Source organism: Clinocottus analis, unplaced genomic scaffold (assembly GCF_023055335.1).
Source record: "Clinocottus analis isolate CAN_PGR_092001 unplaced genomic scaffold, fCliAna1.0.p SCAF_2, whole genome shotgun sequence".
NCBI lineage: Eukaryota > Metazoa > Chordata > Actinopteri > Perciformes > Cottidae > Clinocottus > Clinocottus analis.
The window spans coordinates 8,901,623-8,926,622 of record NW_027175931.1 but is presented as its reverse complement, the minus strand read 5'-3'; the positions used below and the strand labels follow the sequence as shown (position 1 = coordinate 8,926,622).

The following is a 25,000-nucleotide window of genomic DNA, read 5'->3' as shown; positions in this document are numbered from 1 at the left end:
TCAACAAAGCAACGATAGCTCGGATTCCAACACAGAGAGAACTACTTTCTTTCTGTACTGGTAGAGATTACTCTTCTCCAGCAAATAGTAGTTTGCAGCTACATCAATGTTCAGAATGTTAAATACAGTTCCCTTAATAGCATAGATCCTTCTGTGACAAAGCAGAATTGTAATCAAGGGAATTAAAACTAAAGTAGGGAGACATTGATGTCTAACCTGTAGTATGACAAGTGCATTCTCCATGGACAGGTCGTCAGATGGTAGCCCTTGACTCTTCCAGATCAACTGCTCACTCTCCGAACACAGGAACGACCGCAAGTCAAACTCTGATAAAAACACACACAACACAAATGCACATGCTTATTTGTTGTACAACAGGTACACCATCATCGACGGTACCTTACATATTTTATTACTCAACAAATTATCTTGACAACCAATTTGCCAGGAAGGCATTCGATGGACGCAACGATTTCGAAGTAATAAGGGGTCAAGTGGATGACTCAGCTGTTTGAGATTTACATGCTGAGGCCCTCTGGGAAAGAAAGTGCCAAGCAGAATGATATGGTCAGAGCTATTAACAAGACAAAAATGAGTGCTGAACGAAAAGCACACATTTTACAGGTTAATTTGTGAGGATGAACTATTAATACCCGAATAGAACAGCTGCTAAATTAAGGTGGTAATGCTTGGCATTTGACAAGTAAAATCCAGAGAGTGCTAAAAACGGGGTTATTAAATACTGTAAAACTAAATGAGTGAGTGTGTTTTAATGCTAGTACTTGTTAGGTTTCTCACATGACTGTTTTGCAAGTGGCAACAGGGGACCCGAGCATCAAAGGACCGCAAAGACACACAATCATGACAGAAAATGAGCTGTATGAAGCTGGAAAGAACAAAAAGGGAAATGACTTGGCTGCTACGGAACATGTGGCGCTGACTTTTGTGAGTAATGACAATTACCAGGTGACCAGACGTCCTCTTTTTTCCGGACATGTCCTCTTTTCTAGACATAAAAAATGCGTCCGGCAGGGATTTCAAAAACGTCCGGGATTTTGCCTCGTTGGATATTTGTGTTTCTCTTTCACAAACTAGTTATTACGCCCTTACAAGTTTTGAATTGGTATCTTACGTTCATGTTCTTGCGCGAGCTGACGGTAGAGAGAACTGTCATTGGTCGACCAATCTCAAGGTTGCCAGATGCACGATAATTATCCTCCAAATACCACTATTTTGAGCCTTTGGTACAATACTTCTCCATTTCCAATCTGGCAACACTGAGCACCTCGTCACCTCCATTCGCGACGAATATCCTGCTACGCTCTGAAGAAACTAGTTCGGCATAAAACATCGCCGCATCAATAATCGACTGGAATTTCAGCCACAAACTTTTTTTTGGTAGTTTAGCATGACTCTTTCTTTTTTTATGAGCTAAAGATCGCGTAGATGCTCGACTGTGGAGCGGGATGAAACGATAACGGGGTTCACATGACGGCCTGTAGCTGCATTGTTTACAACAGCACCCCAATGTATAAATGACAATGTATATATCAGTCTTTTATCATAAATCTTTATGTTTTTACAAAAATATAGAATAGAGAATATCGGTAATACGTAATTGATCATGATTAATCCACAGAAACCTGTGATTAATCTGATTAAAAATTCTTATCATTTCACAGCCCTAATATATATATAAATATAATATAAGTTTTGTATATATACCATATGTATCAGCACAGTGTATTGTGCCATGCGTGTGGGTAACAGTGTGTTTGTGTTGACTGTTTAGCAAAGGAGTTGGCAAATGTTGGCGCCTAAAGTATTAGAAGGCGTCCATTTACTCAGTAGTCCAGATTGAGCCATCCATGTCTCTTGACAGTGTCTTCTACGGTCTTCAGGAGCTGCAGACAGATAGGTGATGAAGGCTGCAGCAAGCATCGCCCTCAAAGGGAGCGTATCCAATTCAATTTTTATCTCAGACATCTGAGAGAAAGAGAGACAGGCAGGTAATTAGGGTGAAAATAGTAGGAATAGAGAATGACAAAAGAGCTCTACACTGAAAGTTACTGACAATTACAGGAACACAGTCAAACACTTTTTATGCTCGTGTGAAATTACTGCCGTAATGTCTATGTTGAGCAGGATTCCTTTGAGACTAATAACATTGCAGGGGATAATACATGCACAACGACTACGCACCCGTTTTAATTGTCAAGCCTTATGACTACTTAATGCCCACATATCCGAGGATGCAGATTTTCAGGACCATGTAATCGCTGGTCTACTCATGGTCTACTCCTGCCATATTCCACTCAAAACATGCATCTATTTCTGCACCATTTTGTACTTGTGTACCCCTCTCTATGTGGTTCTTCCTTCCCTTGAAACACTCACATTCACATATAGCAAAACCACAGCTACTGCATAGTGTGCAAAAGCATTACGGATGAAGTGTGTTTGTGTGAGTATATGGAAATACGTGAGTAGAGAGTAAACTGGCTCTTTGGTGCGGGCCTTGAGGGAGGCAGTGAGTGTGAGGGTGTGTGTGTCAGGAAGAGATTGAGTGTTTTAATTAAGGTGCAGACAGATGCTGCAGAGAGGAGTAAAAACAGCCAGAAGGGACCAAAGACAGCAGGATACATCCCTCTGTCACACACACGCTCGCACACACACACACACACACACACCTCCTGTTGCTCTTACATGTTAAATGAGCCCCATTCTTAGTAAATGTCTATGACCTCCCACACTAATACACACGTCAACAAACTCATACATCAAACTACCTGTGCGTTCCACCGCGTGTGTTCTCCATCCAGTTGTGATATAAGCTGCTGGGCAGCAGTGATCGTGTCCTGAGCTTTTGTCACCTCAGCCTCCAACTTTGCTGCCTCTGTAGTATGGCACTGAAACCTGAGGAAAGAGTGAGGAGGAGGAAAAGAGACCAGTAAGTATGTATACAGTATGTATACAGAATGGCATTCTGATATTTATGTAATCTACCAATGATAGATTGAATAGATATAGTCATTTCACTGATGTATAAATCATTTGTAGCTCCTTCCATTCTGTTAAGTTAGAATAGAAGTCTGACAAGACAATATACTAAGAGTTGAGGGGAGGAGATGTGCCAAGATACAATGGAAAGAGAAGAGAGGAATAGTGAGAAATCTTTCAGTTCAACTCACACATTTAAGAAATGACAGTACGAACAGGGAAGGGTAAGAAGATAAATGGCATGACAGACGGTTGGAAAAAGCAAAAGCAGAAGATGTTGGAGCTGCAGTGTGAACTATGACCTGATGAGTAGTGTGACTGGCCAATGTAAAGCCTACAGAAAATTGAAAAGCCCACCAGGCATTATTATAAGGCCCTGAGACCATTTCTAGCCTTTTAAACTCTGTACTTTAATAAACTGCTCCTTCAAATTTACTCAGATTGATTGCACATTTTTGCATTTTCATGCAACATTGTTGTCATGGTGGCAAAAAAGCTCCTTAAATCACAAAGCAAATAAATGGAAAGTTGCTTTAACTTCAGTGTCCAAATTTAGACATACCAATTAGACTCACAGCCACACCCGTATACTTTAGCCCTGCAACACCCCTGAAACACTGTTTCTGACAACACATTGTTGCTGTTTCATTGTGTCTTGTGGCATCAATTGGCGTCCAACCAGTACCCCTGATGAGCAGGAAGATACGAAGGCCCTTCATCGCTGCTTGCAGCTTTAATCAATTGTTTGTGCTTTTCACCACAATTTGAAACTACATTTTACTGGTTTCTTACAAAAACATTCTAAGACACATTTACTAAAAGGTAACTACCATAAGATTTTGTCACAGGTGAATTACAGTGGAAATGGAAGGATTAAAGGCTGGAAGATTAGATGGAAAGTTGGAGGGAGGCATACTTCTCTTTCAACTCGTTGACTTTGGCTCCAACAGAGTTGAGCTGGACCTCCAGCTTATTCTTCCTACTCTCCGTTTTTCTTAGGTTTCTGGACACACACACACACACACATACACACACACACACACACACACACACACACACACAAAAATAGTGTCAAGAGTGTCTATGTAAATCGTTAAATGTATGTATGGAGAAAACATGAGTTCAGAAAGTGTACAGATGTATTTTAAGGTTCAGGTATAAGAACATTTCCTTAATTGATTTTTGTGAGCTTATTTTGCCTATTTTGTAGCCGTAGCAAAATTACTGGCACGGCTACGCAGCAGGATAAATCAGCTTTCTATGTCAATATAACACACTCTGGAGAATGTATAACTTTAGTGGACTACATTTACCGTCAACAGCGATTAGACATCGACATACGTTTTCTCTTGTACAATTAATGGAATATTAAAATACTATTTTTCTGCTAATTGTGCAAACAATTAGCCAACTAATTGTTACAGCTTTATTCGTTCCATAAAGCGGGGGTGAGGGTGGTGGGGGGGTTCTTACTCCAGTAGTCCAGACTGCTCTCTCTCCAGTGGTCCTATCTTCTCGAGGACGTGGGAGTATTGGACGTTGGCTTTGACCCAGGCGGCCAGGGGAGCAGCTGCTGCACTTGCACGCTTTGCATTCTGACCACAACAACAACAGCATTACAAGTCAGAAACAACTCAGTTATAATAATAGCCACAATATCATCTTCAGCCAACCAACAATCAACAGGGGATACACAACATCCACCAACCATTCATGAATTATTATTATGCTATTGTGGCTAGCTGACCTTGGGATCGAAGGAGGCTTTGTTCCTGTTGAGCAGCTCTTCCACACTCTGGCGAATATCAGGGGAGATGTTCCTCGCCTCAAATGTAGTTATGTCCTCCCGCACACCACGCTTTGCCAGAAAACTACAGAAAAAAAGAGGAAAAAAAAATAAAAAAATAAGAAAGAGAGAGGATTGGACATTAGCAGGCGAGAAATAAAGCAAATAAATATTGTGTGTGAGAGTCTGATGTTACATGTATAGGTGTGCAAGTGATCATTTGAGAGGGAGAAAGAATAAAGTGACTTTTTATCCAGAAACTGGGTAAAAGACATTTATGGTAATTCAAGCCTAAAATTAGGAACCTTAAAGTTCTTTCATCTCTAATTAACCAAAAACAGTTGCAATTTATTCTCTTTGTTACTAATGAAGAGTTGTCCCCCCCTCCCTTACTTTGCCTCCCACACAGACACACACAAAACACACACAAACCACACTCTCTTTGTTACTTGCAGTGCTCAAAGCGAAGTCTGCTCACCCAGTTAACATGAGTCATTAGCAGGGCAGAATTATTTTTGTCTGTCTGATCCCCTCTAAAGGTGCCGACGGTCACATGAGTGACAAGTACCAAAAGCCCAATTTAAATCAGAATTGATAGACAAATCAATCCTCCATTGAATCATGGCCTAAATGTGGGGCAGGGGTTTGTGTATCCCAGTGACCCGGAGAGCTGTGTTGTCAGAGGCAATAGCGCCTGGAAGGGTCTCCTAAGGCAAACTAGTCTCAGAGGAGGGGCTCGACTAAAAGGGATTCACTGACCCATGATAAATCGTCTGGAAACGAGTTGTTGCGCCTCAGCCGGAAAAGGGAAACCAGGGCCCCCTTCTGGAGCTAAACCGAGGAGGGGCGCTTGCTGGCGAGCATCTGGTGGCCGGGCCTTGGCACATGAGGCCCGGCTACCATGAGCCAGGCCCATTATGCCGAGCCCTGGCATCGCAGACTAGCTCTAGGGACAATTAATGTCACCCCTATCTAGTCTACATGTGGGTTCTGGACTTGTTCATGAGTGAGAGTAAAGTGGATCGTGAGATGGACAGGCGGTTTGGTGCAGCGTCATCAGTGCTGCATGCTTGTACTAGGCCATTGTGGTGAAGCGGGAGCTGAGCCGAAAGGCAAAGATCTTGATTTACCGGTTTGTTTATGTCCCGACCCGCACCTATGGTCATGAGCTTTGGGTTGTAACCTAATGAATGAAAGATCCGTGGATACAAGCTGCCGAAATGAGCTTCCTTTTTAGGGTGTCCGGGCTGAGCCCTAGATACAATATAGGGTGAGGAGCTCAGACATCGGGAGGGAGATCAAAGTATAGACTGCTCTTTCGTGTCGAAAGAGGCCAGCCAAGGTGGTTAAGGCATCTGATGAGGATGCCTCCTGGACGTCTACCTTTAGAGGTTTTCTGGGCACATTCAACTATTAAGAGGCCCCAGGGTAGGCCCAGAACACGCTGGAGGGATTACATATCTCGTCTGACATAGGAACGCCTCAGGGTTCCTCAGGAGGAGCTTGAAAGCTTTGCTGGAGAAAGGGACATCTGGAACACCTGCTGCCCCCGCGACCCAGCCCCAGGTAAGCATAAGAATGGATGGATTGACACAAAAAGGCATTACATTGACACATTACTGCAGCATACATACATCAGTATGTGAGATACAAAAGGGGTAGGGAAAACATCAAAGCTTGGAGGAGATGACAAATTAGAATATTCTGTACTGAAAACAACTCAAACTGTTTTCAAAAACAGAATCCCCTCTCGTTTTTTATCCTCTCCTTTCTCTGTCCACTTCCATCCCCATCACCTCCACACATGTTTTTGTAACCTAAAAGGTGTTAAAGATCTTTGTTAGTTTAATTACTCCCAAAGACTTTCTCTTCTTCCATCTACGGTATCCAACCTTCTTATTTTCGCCCCTTCTCCTGTCTATCCTTTTGCAAATTATTGCCATCTCTTCAACGTCTCACCTCTTCATGCTGACCCAGGAGGTGTCAAAGATGCCCATCAGTCTCAGTACCCCCTCCAGGATGTCTCTGATGACATCAGGCGGCATGCGGAGGGAGCGAATCTCAGACAAAGCTTCAGGCTTTATGTTTCCAACTGCACACTTTGCTTCATCTACCAAAGGCTGGAGGGCAGCAATGGGAGGAAGGTAGAGGGATATAGAGGTAAATAAAGGGAAGTACAGCTTTAAAGTCAAGTTTGAAGATGGTGGCAGTTGTATGTATGTGTATTTCTAGTAACTGAAACATAATTTCATAATGACAGCACAAGTCAAACTTACCTGCACTTCCTTCATCTCATGATCTATGTTGGCCTTTCTCTCTTCAATCTTGGACACTTCTTGAGCCATCTTCCCTTTTATCTTTTCCATTTCTGTCTTCTGGTCACTAGCATTCTAGAAAAACAAATGGATCATCTGAATTTCACTGTGTTGTATTGAAAATCTAAAACAACTTTAAAAATGTCTATTTGTCACTGCATCAATTCTGAGATGCATCAGACATATAACCCCAGTCCTTCTTTGAGTAAAGATTTGGTTTAGGAACATTCAGAGTAAGACACAAAAGCAAGTGTAGATGATGTGGATCCACACTGTGGTTTAAGTCCATACACATTGTGGATGAATCTCTCTCACCTCTATAACCATATAATCTGTCCATTTTATCACATTCCATGCTCCTTTATCTCAAGATAATATCTTCAATGACTGTCTTCCCATCCATCCAATTCCCCATCAAGTCTTGACCCCTTATTTTATACTACATATTTCCCCGATTACCTCTCCAAATGTAAAGTCCCTTTCTCCTCCGTTGTTTCATAATCTAAATGTCTCCAGCTTCCCCAAGCTTGTCTTCCATCTTGCTTGTTTCCATTCTTCATCTATGTGACCCAGTCTTCCTACCTTTTCCTTTCCTGCTGTCTCCATCTCTACAGGAGACATAGCTGCGAGAGCCCAAAGGGACGTGTCTAGTCGTTAATTATCAGCCTGCTGACACTTTTTCATTCTCTTGTTTCTTGTTCCTTCACTCTCCCTCATTCCCTCCATCTTACTCAAAAAGGCAATTCCCCACAGAGAGAAAGATAGGATATCATAACTAATGAACAGGGTCCCCCCGCCCCACCCCGCCTATACATCTATCCACACATCCATCCTCCAGACAGAGCCAGCAGGAGGAAATGGAAACTTAGATATCAGGAGGCAAAACACACTGGATGAGAAGTCACAGAACAAACAAATGCACAACTAAATAAATAGACTTCACAGCAGGGGAGACACAGTCATGGGAAATCCAGAAAAAGTTGCTTGTATAACACAATGCGGATGAGGATAGGAAGAGTGAAGGGAAAAGAGGCAAGAGAAGAGAAGAAACAATAAGATACAAAAAGAGGAGAGGAATGCAATACAAGTTCAAGGGAGGATAGATATTACTTGGAGTAGACATGAAACATCGCATGATCTCAAAGTTCCACACACTGACGTGCATACAGCAACAAACACACACACACACACAAGCACACACACCTGCATGGAAGTGGTAATATCTTGCAGGGCAGAATCTGCCTCCTGTTGTTTAGTCTTCAGCAGCGCACTCTGCGTTGCAGCGCGCCTCTTCAACTCGTCCACCAATGCTTTAGCTTCATTTAGCTTGGACACACCTGCCTATAGACAAGAGTCAAACATTGGATGTGACATGAAATTAAGTTGGTTAAAAACGTAACCTAGAAAATGTAATATCAACAGTGCGTATATTTCTAATGGCAAGTGCGCACTTACAGATACTGCATTTCTGATTAATATAAGATACAATGAGCCTTTGTTCTTTATTCGAAACATTTGCTATTTAATAAATCAAACAAACTGTTGTACATGGTTATCAGTTGGTAAAATCTGTTTGAAATGCATATTATCGTGCTATTGTTTGCCCCATTCTATTTGTGCATACTACTTAGGACTGTTCCATTTACTTCTAATTACCCGATACATCTGTGCTTAACACCATAAATTATTCTTTAACGGACTGATAAACAACATGCTTTTACTTTCATATTTTAAGGAACACAAAAACAATGTGTATGCCTTTTGCTGAAGAGTAAATACAACAATCGAACAAATACTTGGTGTCAGTGCTTTAACATGCATCTGAGTTGTTTGTGCATAAGGACCTTGTACTTTAGCTGATGTTGTACCTGCAGATGCTGTTGTCTCGTTGTGAGCTGGCTCTGCTTCCGGCTAAATAATGCAGTGTAAACATGCAAAAAGGCCATGTACTGGCTGGGTGTTGCACCATGGTCCCTGCATGATTCATGGACCATCAGGAACAAACGGCACAGGTCTCCCTGATCAGAACCTGCTGGGAGAAGAGGACAAAGAAGCGTGTGAGCACAAATTGGTTTGAATTCAGGAGGTTAACTTAACATAACATAAAACAGTTAGAAACTATGTTAATAGGCTTCTCGTTGCGTCTAATTCCTGTTAATGAAAAAGTAAATTGAAGTTATATTTTTAAGGTACAAAGGCATGGTGACCTTTCTGCCAGTGGTGAAGTGTTTGCTTTTATATATGTAAACATTGATTATTTTTCAATAAAATATATTTTCACTTTATTGACGTCACAGTACTAAGATTGTAATTATGATAACTAGATGACTGTCAGATTAAATTAAATCCACAGAAAAGAAGTACAATTATACTTATGGACATAACAGAGATGAACTAAAAGATATATTATCATAATCAGCATAATTATAAATGACATAGCATCAGACCAACTAAAAAGGACATTGAGCTCCCACCTGAGCTTTTGCCCTTTGTGTCCTTTTCCCTTTTATTCTCCCTTCCTCCTTCGGTCTTTGCCAGCAGCAGCTCAGGGATCTGGCCAGCGAAAGGTTCACAGACCAGATGTGAAAGTCAGATGGAAAGCATTGACGCATGAATGAAAAACATTAAAACAACTGCATTTTATTTTTTTCCAGTCTAAAATTTCAAATTCCAGGTATCACAGTTATTTCTTTTTTTTTTTTACATACTAATTAACTTCTTAATCTCTTTGGTGACAGGAGGGTCAAAATGTGTGATGATAAGGGGCAATATTTGAATATGAAGCCACTGGATACTTGTAAATTACAAATACTTAGAAGTATGTAAGGGGTTACAGGAGGGTTATTGTTTGCTCAACAGAGATATGATAAAAATCTAGGGAGGACAAGCCTGTTTCCAGGCATAAGTACATATCCATACACAACACTTCTTGCAAGATTTATGTATCTTATACACTGGCGAGAACTGTATTATGTTTTGATCTCGTCACTGTATATGTTAATCATCCTCCTTCACTGACCTTCTTCATGCTGCTTTCGGACCATCCTTCCATCCACTGGACAGAGCACTTGCGATAGAAAGCTGGGTTGCTCTCACAGTTGATGGTGAAGTTAGAATTGGAGCAGTCCATGAGCAGAACAATGTGGAGGTTCTGCTGAATCCCTACGGGGGTGTGATATACACAGACTTACACAGTAGTTTGAGAATAAATACAGTGGAAGAGTTAGTGAAAAAAATGTAGTTTGAGACCAAGCAAGACAGCAGGGAAACAGAACTGATAAGGGGTCATGTAAATGCAGGCAGTAGGTTTTGTTTCACTGATATTGTCCCTTTTAGCTTGTACCTTTCTGACAGAGTTTTAGTCTTTTGTTGGTATACTTTGACAATAATAGAGCTACTGATTGTATTCTCTGGCAGCGACCTCAGCCACAGTAAACACACTACTGCACAGAGGGAGTCTGATACAATCCCAGAACAGAACAGATTAAACAATCATTGGATATAAAAGGACATGTGTTGTAGATTTTTTACAGTGAGAAGAGGATCAGAGTATAACATGTAGCACATAGATGGGAACAGACCAAAATAATGAATAACAGACAGAAGGAGGGATATAAAGTACTAACTATAAGAAAAGTAATTGTAGATTGGTCCAGTAAATCCATCCTGCGAAGCAGCATCTTTGAGGGAGGAGAGGAGAGGCTCCAGTTCCTCTGGAGTGTACAGGCCTGGAACTTCACCTGAAACATAACATCCACATGCATACAAAGAAATAATAAAATAAACTAATTACAAGATAGTGGAGCCAGGACACATCAAAACTGCAGCTTCTGATTGGTGTAGAATTGTTTTGCTAAAATTACCAGTTCACGGGTTCACATTCAAAAGTAGGTCAGAATATATCTGACATTAAAAATATTCCATGCAAACACACATTTTACAAACACAAAAGAAAGCAAATATGAACATTTCCAAAAATATCAAACATTTTATTTATTACCTACATTAACCTAATCCATATTCTAACCTTAACAGAAGTTGTATTCCTTGAGGTCTAACAAGTCAAATTGTTCTAACACTGTAGAAAGGGAAAACAAACGACCATCAACATCACGCACCTGATGACAGCAGGCTGTTGATCATCTCTAAGAAAGCTGGATGAACAAACTGATAGTCTTCCAAAAGTAGAACTACCTGTTGGCCCTCCAGACCTGCCAGCTGCATCACCTACACGTATACAGTACACATATATATGTTTGATATACATATAAACATGACACACCACAGGTATATTGACACCAAAGTTCCTTTAGCAAGCTAGCTGTGCATTGATGTTTTAGGTGGTCATTGAAGGTGGTATTCAACAATAAATCTGGCAATATAAATGTAAAAAAACACTTGTGTTCACCAGAACATCCAATTATCTAGCACAATCTGCAACAATCGGGTAAATTGGCACAACAGTCAAGCGAATAAAAAAAGTAATCCACACTTACCGTCTTGAGGTCATTGCTGAAATGCTTAAGACTATAACCCCGGGAGACTTTGGGCGTGAACAATGTGTACCCATGCATGTGCGACACCAGGTATGTGGCCGTGTGCCGACCCACTCCACTCCGGCCTGCCAGAAGCAGAGATCCACCGGGTCGGCTTAGAACCCGATCCACCCTGGACACAAAGTCGCAGACTTCCCAGAACAGAAGAAGATCCAGCTCCCTGTTATCACGGCTGTACAGCACTACTCCCTAGAGGAAGGAAAGACACACACACACACACACACACACACACACACACAGGTAAGTAGCTGCACCACAAACATCCCAACAAAAACAATGAAAGAAAATTATGACCACAAAGACAAAGAAAAACAACCGAAAGACTGAGGCACAAAGATAAAAGCAGTAAACACATACCTAATCCAACAGAAGTAACCACATACACCACACCACAAGTTTAACGCTGTTTACCTTTTGTATAACTTGTTTCAGGTCAGCAGAATCCAGACGTCCCAGTTGTTTACCATGAGGAGGTAGAGACTGGCCTGGAGCCCTCACAGCCCCTTCAGAGGCTCCCCAGGTCACATAAAAGCCGTCTACACACAGGGGAACTATTACAGACAGTTGATAACACACCTGCATATGTGTACATCTGATTATATAAAGACTGTCTTCACAGGTGAGACAAAATACACAAACTGAGGAATATAGAGGAAAGTACTGTCATAAAAAGAAACTCCAGTTACATGGGACAGTGTGATAAAATGTGTGTTTGAAGGTTCAACCTGTGCATTAGGAATTTGTATTTCTTTTCAGATCCCTTAGATTGCATAGCAGATGTTCGAGACAAGCAGGCAGGTGTTTGTGTTGCAGGCGGTCTGCACTTTTGGCTATAATCTGGAAGAGGCATTTCTCACTCATTTCATGAAGCACTAGCCTTTAACTGATACTCTCTCCCGGGTTAGCCATAAATGCAGACTGCTTGTGTTCAAACCCAGCAGTCTACGCAATGCCTAGAAGGGCGAACAGATGAAGGGATGTTCAAGGAAAAAAAAAGCTATTGCACTTGCAATCATTACAATGTGCCACCTTCTAGGATATTGCAGTTTTATGTCTCTTTGGATCTAAGCACTGGTGTTATTAGCATGCTCCTTCATTAATGTTGAGTTTTAACTTTTTAATTGGTTCTTGATATGACATAGATGCATGCTTTAAATGTGTTAATGTGATAAAAAATATATATATATATATATATATATATATATATATATATATATATATATATATATATATATATATATATATATATATATATTATCCTTTTAGTCTAACTGGCAGCACTGCAGGTCTTCATTCAACAGTAGCAAGGGCCTTGGTCATAGATGGGTCATTGTATGCATTTAGCAGGCCTGACCTGATCTCGAACACCTCTCTATTAAACCAGCTTTCTTTGCATGTCTTCTTAATTCTGTCTTCTAATATATACATTTGCATGAAGAAAACTGGCTATGGCTTTCTCATGCCAGCATTTGTCACATATTTCTAGTACTGCTGTACGGATTATTACCAAGCACAGGATCTATTAGTATTACAACATACTGTACATTTGTATGCATGGAGGGGAGGCTCTATATTTATGGTCTTCTCTCATTTCTCTGAGTGTTCTGAGGAGACCTCCTGGACAGTCTGGACAATAAGAGCCATCATTCGGCTTTGACTTTGTCCTCATTTATCTCACACTAGGATTTGGCAGGCAAGTGTAGCATTGGAGTCTTGCCAGCTCCAGCCAGCGTTTAAAGCCAGTTGCCAACACCTCACCCATGCTACAACCAAGGATTTAGAATGCTATTACAACTGGTAACACTATATGTTTGATCAATGAAGAAGAAATTGTTTTGTTTACTACTTTGTTTTGTTTACAATTTTAAGTGGTGTGGAGCAATCAAACCAAATTTTAAAAAAATGGTGGTTTAAAGTGAGCAAACAGACCATTATCTGGGAAACTGCCCTAAATGCAGAACTGCCAAAGATTAGAGCCTAGCAAAGGTTTCATTCAGGTATGAATGGCAGCCTGAAAATGTTGGCATGAATTGCATCAAGTACTCCATCTGTAATTGATGTTTTCCTGCTTTGCCTTGATGTTTGGCTGTGGAATCCATTGGAGTCTACAAACAGTTGTTTTGTGTGTGTGATTCCATTGAAGGTGAGTGGCAGCAAAAATAAAGCTATTTCATACCTGTCATGTTGTCGAGAGCGTCCGAACCCCAGTCTCCCCGTATGACAGAAGAGAGGATGTTATCAAAAGTGTGAAGGTCTTTGGAGGAAACCAGTCGGTCTCTGAACAGCCTCCTGGCCTCATATGCTACCACCTCCAACACGCTGTCTGTCACATTAGATTGAGCTAAAAGGGAACACAGGACACATACACACACACACATATTTGAATTAATATTAATATCCAACAGGATACCCAAGCCGTGTACATGCTTTTTGCTCATGAGATTTTGTTTGAAATAGAAAGAGTAAACACTTATAGTGATGAAGCTGGGAAATAATTTTCTCCCTTACATCATCAAGTATTTTGTTATAGTTTAAGTTTTAAAAAGGACAGACACAGACACAACACAGTATTTGCACTGTGACTCAGGCATCAACATGAGTAAAAAGGGCTATTTTTGGTGAAATTAGGCATGACAAAAGCACTTCCAGGGTAAAGACAGAATTAACCAAAATCCCCTAGGAACAAAAACATTTTTAAAAAGTGTGCTACAGGGACAGGCCACAATTGAGGTCATACTAAAAGAGCTGAAGAGAGTCAAGCAAAGACACAATGTACCAGCAACATTTATTCTAAAGACCATAAATAACGCAAAAGGTTAATGCTAAACATTTTCTATGCCGCTGGATTTCAAATAATTCCAGTACCTGAGGTATTCATATGAAAAACACTTGAGTTTAAAAAAAAAACGGTTTATATAACACAAGAGTTGTGCCGATAAATGATAATCTTGGGGATCAACGATGTTCAGAGCAATCAATAGTGCTAAATAGCCTGCGATAAATAGACATAGCGTCAGAAAGACAACTTTTGGTCCTAATGTCATTTTCCTGAATTGTAGCAATGCACAGACAGAAGGGAAACGACAGGGAAGTGAAGCCACAGTCAACGAGAGAGGGAGACGCAAGCTGCAAACAGCTGGTTTAGTGCTACAAACAGATGTTTCTACGTGCCTCCCACAGCTGATTTTAGCTTAGCGCTATGTTATGCGAGTGCTCTGAATAATACATTTATTCTTGTCCATGACATTGGCAGCAGATTTAGGCTCCTTAGATCTAATCATCGAATGTCTAAGGTCCCCCTTATATTTTTCATTTTGGTTGTAAAAGAATCACAACCAAGAGCTGTAGAACTTGGCCTTGGTCTTTGGTCGACAACCAATGGAAAGGCAACCCTTTTTTTACCTTTTACCTTTTGCATTTTTATTTTACTTATTGGCTGACATATCTGATGACACTGATATATCTGTAAGAAGCTTAAATTACCTGATGACATCAGCAATTCCAATATATTGGTTATCATTCATAACATACATGGTGACACATACGCACATACATTCACACTTGGTTTTGGGCACAAATTAAAACTTGAGGTGATTTCCAATTAAATTTGAAAGACATTTTACTGAAATCATAATCAGAAATAACAATTTGTTTTAACTTTTGGGGGCACTGTAAACAAGTTGTGAAACAACTTTAAAATATCATCACATTATATATATATATATATTTTTTAAATGCATATATTGTGGTCAAATGCACACTCAAACCCCACAACACACAGTCACAGAATAAAGATGAAGAGAGGTTTTTTACATACCAGATAGAAGGTAAGCGGTAAAAGGGGAAAAGAGGGAGGAAGAATGCAAGAGGAAGTTAAAAATGATGAGCATTGGAAAATAGAAGTTTGTCCACTGACGTGTTTGATTAAAATAAACGATTGGACTCACTATCACAGCAGGGACATATAGCAGAAGGAGAGATGAAAGGACAGAAAAGGGAGAGGATGATGAAAGAGGGTGAGAGAGACAAGTGACAGAGAGCAAGTGAGGAAAGAGAGGAGATATCTAATGAAGAAAAAGGTGAAAGTTGGAGACAGTTACTCTGAGCTAAAAGAATATTGACAAGATACAAAACCATGTGATGCTCTTCTTTTGATTCTGGGATCAAAACTGACAATTATTAATGATGTATGTTCCTTAGCGGCAGAAAATGTATTCTACCTGAAGACTAAGGATTTTGTAGATAATCTATTGGTCATTCAAATGTTCGTCTTTTGTTTGCATACTTTAGTGGCTCTGAAAATGCATTGGTCCTTGTGGAGGTTTACATGTGTTCCTTAGCTTAGAGAAGGTTTGAGTGTCTCTAGTTATAACATCAATATTATTCCTGTCAAAAAGTGCTCAGACACTTATTAACGTTTTAATAGACTCAGACACCTAATAATATTTGTGCATTCGTGCATGTGTGTTTATTTACCTGCAGTGAGATCATACCGCAGCAAGCTGAGGACCCATTCTGTGAGGATGCAGGGGGTAAATAGGTAGTGGCTGTGGTCATCCACTGTAAACTTGGCTTTCACCTAAAAGTATAAATAAATAAGGAGATGGATGATGACATACATATCTGAAGGACAAAACTAATTGGGAATTGAAAATATGCGAATAGCAAATTAAGCTATTTCAAAGTTGCAACTATGGATGCCAAAATGTACTGCTATGTTATGTTAATTTATGTGTCATATATACACACTTTTCTAAACACATCCCATGGGTAGGTAAAGGTTCTGTTAAAAAGTATTTGTAATTCAGTAGTTTATTGCAGTTCTGTTGAAACTGCCCTCTCACCTAACCTTTACATGCATTACAGTTTGAGACCCATGAGAGACAACAAAGAAATGTATCCAATTATTACTAGAAATTGTCACATAATAATTTCTTTGACATTTCTTTCTTGAACTAAGTGTTATGCACAGTAATGTCCTAAAGTTAAATAAAGGAGCCATATAGGCTTACGTTTATACATTCAATATTTGAGCTCTATATGTTAAAATAAAATGTAAACATCAACGGACATACTGCCCAAGTCAATACCTGTTCATAGAGCTGCACAAGAGACCCAGACAGCTGGTGAGTTTTCCCTGTGCTGGCCCAGGATGCCTGGCTGCCCAGGCTATGCTGGAGAACTGGCTGCAGATATGCTGAGTAGATAGTCTGCAGCTGCTCCTTGTCTGGATAGCTAAAGGCAGAGGCAAAGGGGCAGAGAAAAAAATGGATGATGGAAAAACAGAAAGGGTCAGCGTTAGAGGAGACCAACAGTGAAACAGAGATATGATGGATACATGATAATGTGGTAAACATTTTTTTAGAGGAACACAAATACATAGTGTAACTGCAGGCTGTTTGGAAATGTGACAAGTAATGTCAAAAAAAAGTACATTTGCACCATACTTACTCTATAGTGCAGACACATACTATAGATGAGAAGCGAGAGGTGAGTGAATGGCTCCCGACAGCACCCCCTGTTGACATGGAGGCCACCACTTGGACGTTCTCAAGACTCACCCAATCCAGATTTTCATCATAGAATCCCTTATATGTCAAAACCTTGAGGAGAGAGATAGATAGAAAGAGATAGAGATAGATTATAAGCGAAAGAGATAGAGAGCACGAGAGAGCAAGAGAAACATCCATCCTTCAGTCACTACTTTAGTAACTTATGTGTATGTCTTTTCTTCATGTGTCCTCTCTACCTGTTGCAGGAAGGCAGTGAGGTTGCTGGTTCCCCATTTGTCAGGTTTAGGTAGGTTGATGTCTTTTAGGTAGAGCACCAGGTTCTCACAGTCTTTGGGTCTAAAGACTCGACCGGTATTTGAGCTGAGCAACAGGCAGGTCTGACCAAGCTTCTGGAGCACATGGCGAGATGAGGTCTGGGCACTGCAGTGAACCACGGCGACTTGTGTGGACCGCAGCCGCGAGAAGGCGTAACGCAGGAGCATCCTGGACACAAAATAATAAAGAGAAAAAAGGTCAAGAAACACACAGAAACTTATTTTTAGAAGATCTGGCCAGACAGGATCTAACAACGTCAGTCAAATTTAGAAATGCCATCACTCTTATACATGTCACATATGCTTAGATTGGTGAGATGACCGCAGGAAATTATGAGGGAAAGAAATTAGTGTTGCGCTGTATTTAACAAAAGGGTCACTTGGGATCTAGAGAACAATGTTTATCAGAATAGACCCAAAGGCAAAGAGACATTTCTGAGGGGGCGTACAGAAAGAGGAAATAATTGGAAAATAAATTATGTGCATGCATATGCATGCTTGCTGTGTCCAGTGTATGTGTGTGTAAATTAATGAGATTTTCTTTTATTAGAAGAGTAAGCTGACAAACTCGGTGCCTCATTGCCACAGTGACCTTTCAGACGAGAGTGAAGCAAGACAAGAAGACGAGAAAAGGAGACATTGAGTGAGACTAAACTGGAGTGTGAAAGGCACACTTAGTGAGCCTTGTTCCTTAAACCCTTGGGGAGGGAAGCAGTTACTCTTGAGGCAACGTCTCAATGTCCAATGATAAACCCGCCAGAGCACATACATCACACACACATGCACTATGCAGATCTGATTTTTATTCTGTCTTGTCAGCGCCTTCACACGAAAGGTCAAGTCCTGAATTAAAGAAGCTTTCATATCAGTTTTGATTGTGGGCTTGTACCATCTTTGAGTGTCCACATTTGACAGCCTCTGCCTGACAATCCATAATCCTTCCACCGTGACCTCACTAACCCTTTTTCTACAAGCAGACCAACAGGAGGTTTGCAGAGAAAAGTGTCTGTTTAAACTTTTTACAGAGACTCACACTTTATAAATGATATGAAACAATCACGGTAATGCTGTTAAATGAGTGAACGTGAGATAATGTAATAATTACTCAGTACTCCAGTCAGTGAGATGAGTTTAGTACATTTTAATGGGCGTTTTCAAAAGGTCTGTCTTTTTGTGTTTTGATTCAGATTTTGGATTTGTGTTCAATTGTGTGATTATGCATACATTTATAAACACAGTGTTACCATATACATAATATTGCAAGTGTGTGCGCAAATGCTCTGTATGATGACTGTTTTCAAATGCTTGTGCAGTGTGTGCGCATGCATCTCTGCATGTGTTTGTAGTTACCCCTTTCCGCAGCCTTCGGGTCCAACCACCATAAAGGGCTGCCTGTGCAGAGCTGTGAGCCATGGGGAGAAGCAGTGCAAACCTCTTTGCATGTCGGGAGTCTCAATAACAGGTAGTGTGTGTGCATGAGAGAGTTGTTCCAGAGAGAGACCCTCGGGACGATGGAATGTATAGGCTGCTAGATGGCCGCTGTCAGTGTCATAGTAGGTATCGAGTGGTTTTTTGGGGTCTGGTGGGCTTTCCCTGGCCCAGCTCAGCAACTACAGGAGTACAAAAAAATAAGGGAAAACATTCAGACCAGGACTGATCTTTCTGAGTAGTGGCATAACAGACATTCTACACCAGGTGCATATCCTATTTAAGTACTGAAAGGATGACTAATCCCTCCATTTGTATTTATCAGTAACAGCTGAAAACACGTAATGTAAGAAACAATTATTTAAGTGTTATACATGAATACAATTTCAAAACTAAAACTAAGTTGTTCTTATGGTCACCATCTGCCCAGACAAAAGACTCAGGAGTCCTTACCTCTTTGGCAAACTCCTGTCTTGTTTTGAGGTTGAGGTTTCCTCCCAAACCTCTAAGAAGACCAACGATGAACTGACCTCTCTCTGTGACAGCCCTTAGGTGTGATAGACCATTAAAGACTGTACCCACCATACTAGTCTCCACCACAAAGTCATTCTGATGAAAGGTGAGAAGAAGAGATGGGCATATACAATGTTGAATAAAAAATTGAATTAAATGAATGAAAAAACATTTGTGCAAACAACATTTGGGCATACATTTATACCCAAATCTTTGTTTCCCAGCAAACAAGTGTTTTCACAGCATATGATAGCTGGAAACTCTGTCTTATCACATTCTTATATTGTCAGCAATTACATCTATTATGAGCACTGGTCAGTATACGTCAAGGTAATTTATTTATTTAATTCAGAAAGTTTTTTAAGATTCAGCACAATGACACAATTTAACTGTTTTTGAGCCAGTGCATAAAACTAGGATTAGGCAAAGTTTACCTGTTTGATGACCCAGTCCAGGGCTCGTTGGAAGTAGTCTCCCAACCAGTTTTCTAGGTTAGTGCAACAGTCCTCTGGCTGACCCCTCAACCACGACTTAAGCAAGGCACCCACATCAATGTCCTCATCGCTAAAGTTATTAGTCGGGATATGGGGAGGTAAAAACAGTGAGAAAGGCCAGTTGAATAAGATGAAATTCGGTACACTTGAAACCTTTTCTGCAGAGGCTCACTGACCTGAGAAAAATCATTCCCATGCGGGATATGGTGGCTGGTGAGGCACAGCTAAGGTCATGAGTCTCAAACAGGAAGTTAACATGGGGTCCGAACTGGATGCGTTCTCCACTGGGCATGGTTAACAGCCGGTTATCATCCAGCACCGAGTTCAAACTCTCAATCCACTCTGGGTCGATGTCACCGTCGCACACAATCCATGAGCTCACCCCTAGAAAATACAAAAACATATACTGTAGATATATACTCTCGATACACAGTGCAGTATAACAATGTAAACTACTTCAGGTTAACTGTATCTGTTCCAAGTAAAGTTTACTGATCAACAGTGAGCTATTTGCACCATTGACAGGTGTCTTTTTCTTACCCTGTGGCTCTCTGACCACATTCCTAGCACTATGTGTGAGGACGCCATCAGACCATTCTCTGGTGTCCATGTCTATATGTCCTAGCAGCTGTTGTCTGGGCATGGCCTTCGGATTCATTGTGTACTGCTTCACCTACAAAAACACAGCATTAGATGAAGATGGCCCACAAGATTTGGAATTGAAAAAGAAAATTGAACTGACCCATAAATTCTAATAATTGCTTTTCATACCATTTTAAATGCTCAATAATATGGTCATTTACAGCACTTTTAATGCTTTTTAAGTTTCATATTAAATTAGGTATTGTAAGTGTACAGTATGCCTTGCTGTATGAAAATCCAAGGAGGCAGAGTCTCTTGCTCACCACTTTGCCTGTCTTGCTGAGTGCAGCCCTCAGCATCCTCCAGAGAGTAGACTTTCCCGCTCCGCTTGGCCCTACGATGACTACGCCCATGCGTTGTCTCAGCTGTTCATTCAGCTCCAATGCTTTCTTTAGCTGGAAGTAAAGTGAAGGACAAAAAAAACAAACACCAATTAATAGTATATTTCTCCAATGTCTTCTTCACAAACTATTTAACTGCTGTGTCTCAGTGTTAATGTTAAAGTCTTTTTGCAGTATAGAGTGATCCCAAACAATGGTCAAGGACCAGGTCACATCCTGTATCATGATAATAATATTAGTTTATTCTGCTAATTAATAAATGTCTTTATACACACACACACCTGGCTAGGTATAAGTTCCATCCGTGCCTCTGTGAAGACTTGCTCCAGTGCATGCATTAGTATCTGGTCCTCCACATCCATGAAAATAACCCCAGAGAAGACGTCTCTGACCAGAGCATCAAACCGGGAGATATCGGCAAACGTCAGCTTGGACATGGTGTTCAGTCTCAATGCCTGCACCACCAGACTACTCTCCTGAACTGCAGGGAGACAAAAAAGATGTATTCAACACTCCAATCTGAATTAGGAAAGACATTAAAAAAAAATAGGATTAAAACTATGAAATCGTTAATTACTGATGAAAAAAGACAATATGCAGAAAGAGACGCAAAGCCCCCATGTAGATGAACACAACAACATCAGGTTATGACAGTTAACTTGTATAGTCATTATTCTTTTGCTCCTGCACATGCCCCCTGTTATAAATGTGCTAATTACCAAAGCCTGTAATGATTTAGGAGTTTGTCAATACTTATGTTCTCTTCTCCAAAGAGCCTGGGCTTCCCTACGGGTACAAGTATGGTGGGGTTTTTTTTCTCACAGCAGAGAGGAACACTTGGCCAGACTACTCACAGAGACAGCACAAGAAAACCCTGGGGACTCAACGCCAGACAGGGGAGCATGTGCTGTGTGTGTGTGTGTGTGCGTGTTGTTGTGTGTCGGTCAGATGTGGTGTGTCTGGTGGATCAGAAGAATTTGAAAAAGAGAAAATGGGCTCACAAAAAGGCAAAGGAAATGAAAAGAGAGTGAGTGGGGGGAGAATTGAAAAGCAGAGGTATGAAAGGGCGATGGGGGTGAGGAACAGAGAGCAGCAAGTGAGAACAAGTGGGTGGAGAGCAGTATCGACAGCCAGGTAATAGAGAGAGAGTAAAACAAGTGGTCAGAAGGGAGGGGAAGGAGGTGCGGTGACGAGGTACTAAAGAGGCAAACAACACAACTCTGGCGTGTTTGGGAACTAGAGAAAAGAGACAAAAGTACAGACAAGGGAAAGGCACAAGGGGAGAAAACTTTTAAAGGGGGTCATCTGGAGTAAAGTTCAATAGATAGTATGTCAGTATTAGAGATTTTAGACGGCAAGGACAACAGCAGGCGGTCAGCAAAAGTGCTTGTAAACAGAGTCTTTTGATGTACACACGTACACACATTTTGTAGCGTAACATTGTTGTCTACAGGATAAGCCTTTCCAAACCAGCCAAGTTATCACTTCTATCACCTTATCCTGAAATCCTTTTAATCAGCTCAACAAATGTCTATATGTTAGGGCAGAAGCTTATGATCAGTGCAACATGATTGGTATTTTGCAGGTAATTCACAGTTCTGTTATATTGTAAATGTCTGAATTTAAGAAAAAATTACATGTAGACAATAAACGTTGATATGTTAAAAGTCTTCATTACATGACACCATAGTAATGATTATTCTGCTTTTGGGGTACATTTATTTCACATTTTAAAAAAACACAAAATGTCAATTTCCTTAGAACCACTTAGGCTGATTAAACCACTGCTGCATGTCAAACGGTCATTTAGTCTGTCATGACTTCTACTTCATGATCATATTATTTTTTTCCACCTCTGAAGCATGAATAAATTCTCATTTTGCGCAACAAAGACATGTCAGACCATGTCATTTTGAGTGGCTCTCATTATCAGTTGTCAATACTGACAATCCCGACCCATAAAGTGCAATAAGTAACACTGTGAAAAAAAATGTAATTCATATTACAGAAAAAATCTATATCTTAATTTCAAATGACAGTGAGCATGTAAATATTATATGTATTCACCAAAATATCTTACAATAGCAATAACAAAATATAGAACACATTTTTACTGGGACAATTGTTGCAAATTGGTTAACTTATTGAGAATGATCGCTTAAATATGTATTGATGATGTATTCTGCTGGTGTTTTATGCAGTCAAAAGGATCGATTCACTGAGAACATTACGTTTCTTAGCAGATCTAGTATTGGCCAATATGTCAGCCTGTATTGGCTTACTGCAGACATATCACATCGGCGTATGTCGGCCAGCTGGGTGTGAGGTCATTTAGATAAAGTGTCACAATAACATGGTTTGTACACGAGGGAACACTACGTTTATTTTGACACTAATGTAATTTTCCAGTAAGCTTTTGACCAGACGTAGCATTTGCAGCAGGACCATTTAAGTGTGTCATTGAAAGATGGATCATATATGTTATTTTGTATTTTTGTTTTTTTCATTTTCATTTTTATCAATGTTCCATAGCACAACTTCAGGCAGGAAGAAGTTAACAGTTATCTGGTGTCGTGTTTGTCAAGAATGAAAAGTCTGCCCCTTTTTAGCCCTTAATGTGATTGTAGATCCTGCAATAAATCATGTTACTCTGCATTAGTCCGATCTGTCAAATAAACTCTCCATTGAGACATGTTTGCATCTATATGTGTTGCATTGTGGTACTTCGTTCTTTTGGCAGCAATGAATGTGACTCGAGGTAATGGCCAAAAAGGCACCTGCTTTCTCCAAACTTTGCTGTCACTCTCCACGATTAAAAAAAAGCCTCACAGAAATATTGTACCTTAAAATAACAAAAAATAACCAGAGGGGGTCTTACTCTTGTCCTTGTCAAGACTCCTCCTCTGTTGCTGCAGCAGACTGCCACAGGCCTTCAGCACCGTCTTCAGAGCACGCAAGCCCCAGTCATAGTGCTGCTGGGGAGTCAACAGCTCCCTGGACGCACACATAAAGGCACATTTTCACACATATTCACACAGTCTGAATTGACTGTAGTACCGGCTGCAGTGCTAAGGGGAGGGAGGTAGAGCGTAACTTATCCTCAAAATCAATAGACTGCAATAGATTGTACTGGCAGAGTAAGGCATATTATATAAATATAACACCCAGATTATGATTTGGTTCGAAAAACAGGAAAAAATATTTAGTGAACAGACAGACAAAAATACCAGATTGATGAGACAGGTTACACATACTGTATAAATAGTTATCTGATGATTATTTACCTTGTAATAGATTTAATTTACCACTTTGTCCAACCTCAACCATAACTGAAAAAAAAGACTGAACTGAATAATTTCTACCTGGCCAGGTTGAAGATTGCAACTAGTTTTTGCCCCAGCATTTCTCCATTTTTGAAGCCCTCAGAATAGAGGATGACCTCAGCAATGAGCTCATTGTCTGGCCTGCTCATGGCCACAGGCCTGAAAAGCTGCTTTAGGTTGTCTGGAAGCTTCTGTCTGCCTCCATAGCCTTTTCCTGCTGGGTTTAATGTGATAAACACTCCAGAGTTTGGGTCCAATTCCACCTAAAAGATGAAGAGAAGTAGAAAACATTATTCTCATTAGTAATATGTTTTGTACTACAGTAGCGTAAATGTAGTTTCCTTGATTGCTTGATGTTCACTCTTCCACAATGGATAAATAAACAATTGATTTATTCACAGAATAAAAATGTGCATTGTGTGTTCAGTATGTGTGCATCAGTACATGGAAATATCAGTGTGTTTGTCTGCCTCTTTTCCTATTTACAAACCTCTTTGCCGAGCAGATCACATGCATTTTTGTGATGTTTAAGAGAGTCTTGAATGGCCTGAATCTGCATAGAAACTGCAGACAACACCGCTTCCTCTAAGCGGTTAAACTCGTCAAAGCAGCCCCATGCGCCACACTTCACCAACCCCACAAAGATTCGTCCCATTGACTTCACATCGATACCCTGGAAAAACAGACACATTCTCAATAACAAGTCGTGTTTTGTGTGTGTTTGTCTGTGTGTTCAGAAATTCTCATTGCATACGTGTGTTGCTCTCATTATAAT

The 25,000-nt window shown here is 40.4% G+C and overlaps 1 protein-coding gene across 2 annotated transcripts in view; it reads right to left on the bottom strand.

Annotated features, from left to right (window-relative positions):
• dync2h1 (dynein cytoplasmic 2 heavy chain 1) overlaps positions 1 to 25,000 on the bottom strand; it is a 93,351-nt gene that overhangs the window by 47,089 nt on the left and 21,262 nt on the right. Inside the window, exons 38-68 of one of the 2 annotated variants that reach the window (XM_068584228.1) lie at positions 24,716 to 24,898; positions 24,265 to 24,488; positions 23,781 to 23,896; positions 21,184 to 21,383; positions 20,825 to 20,956; positions 20,460 to 20,592; positions 20,096 to 20,303; positions 19,860 to 19,989; positions 19,366 to 19,521; positions 18,835 to 19,094; positions 17,407 to 17,653; positions 17,109 to 17,260; positions 16,748 to 16,892; positions 16,134 to 16,236; positions 13,834 to 13,998; positions 12,069 to 12,193; positions 11,598 to 11,846; positions 11,220 to 11,328; positions 10,728 to 10,841; positions 10,121 to 10,263; positions 9,576 to 9,654; positions 8,970 to 9,133; positions 8,305 to 8,442; positions 7,063 to 7,176; positions 6,746 to 6,906; positions 4,748 to 4,871; positions 4,474 to 4,595; positions 3,917 to 4,003; positions 2,790 to 2,916; positions 1,845 to 1,986; positions 217 to 326 (exon numbers count right to left, since the gene is read on the bottom strand). In XM_068584228.1, the coding sequence (XP_068440329.1) occupies positions 217 to 326; positions 1,845 to 1,986; positions 2,790 to 2,916; positions 3,917 to 4,003; positions 4,474 to 4,595; positions 4,748 to 4,871; positions 6,746 to 6,906; positions 7,063 to 7,176; positions 8,305 to 8,442; positions 8,970 to 9,133; positions 9,576 to 9,654; positions 10,121 to 10,263; positions 10,728 to 10,841; positions 11,220 to 11,328; positions 11,598 to 11,846; positions 12,069 to 12,193; positions 13,834 to 13,998; positions 16,134 to 16,236; positions 16,748 to 16,892; positions 17,109 to 17,260; positions 17,407 to 17,653; positions 18,835 to 19,094; positions 19,366 to 19,521; positions 19,860 to 19,989; positions 20,096 to 20,303; positions 20,460 to 20,592; positions 20,825 to 20,956; positions 21,184 to 21,383; positions 23,781 to 23,896; positions 24,265 to 24,488; positions 24,716 to 24,898 (4,662 nt within the window). The remainder of the gene's footprint in view (positions 1 to 216; positions 327 to 1,844; positions 1,987 to 2,789; positions 2,917 to 3,916; positions 4,004 to 4,473; positions 4,596 to 4,747; positions 4,872 to 6,745; positions 6,907 to 7,062; positions 7,177 to 8,304; positions 8,443 to 8,969; positions 9,134 to 9,575; positions 9,655 to 10,120; positions 10,264 to 10,727; positions 10,842 to 11,219; positions 11,329 to 11,597; positions 11,847 to 12,068; positions 12,194 to 13,833; positions 13,999 to 16,133; positions 16,237 to 16,747; positions 16,893 to 17,108; positions 17,261 to 17,406; positions 17,654 to 18,834; positions 19,095 to 19,365; positions 19,522 to 19,859; positions 19,990 to 20,095; positions 20,304 to 20,459; positions 20,593 to 20,824; positions 20,957 to 21,183; positions 21,384 to 23,780; positions 23,897 to 24,264; positions 24,489 to 24,715; positions 24,899 to 25,000) is intronic. The other variant, XM_068584229.1, reaches the window with a different exon arrangement.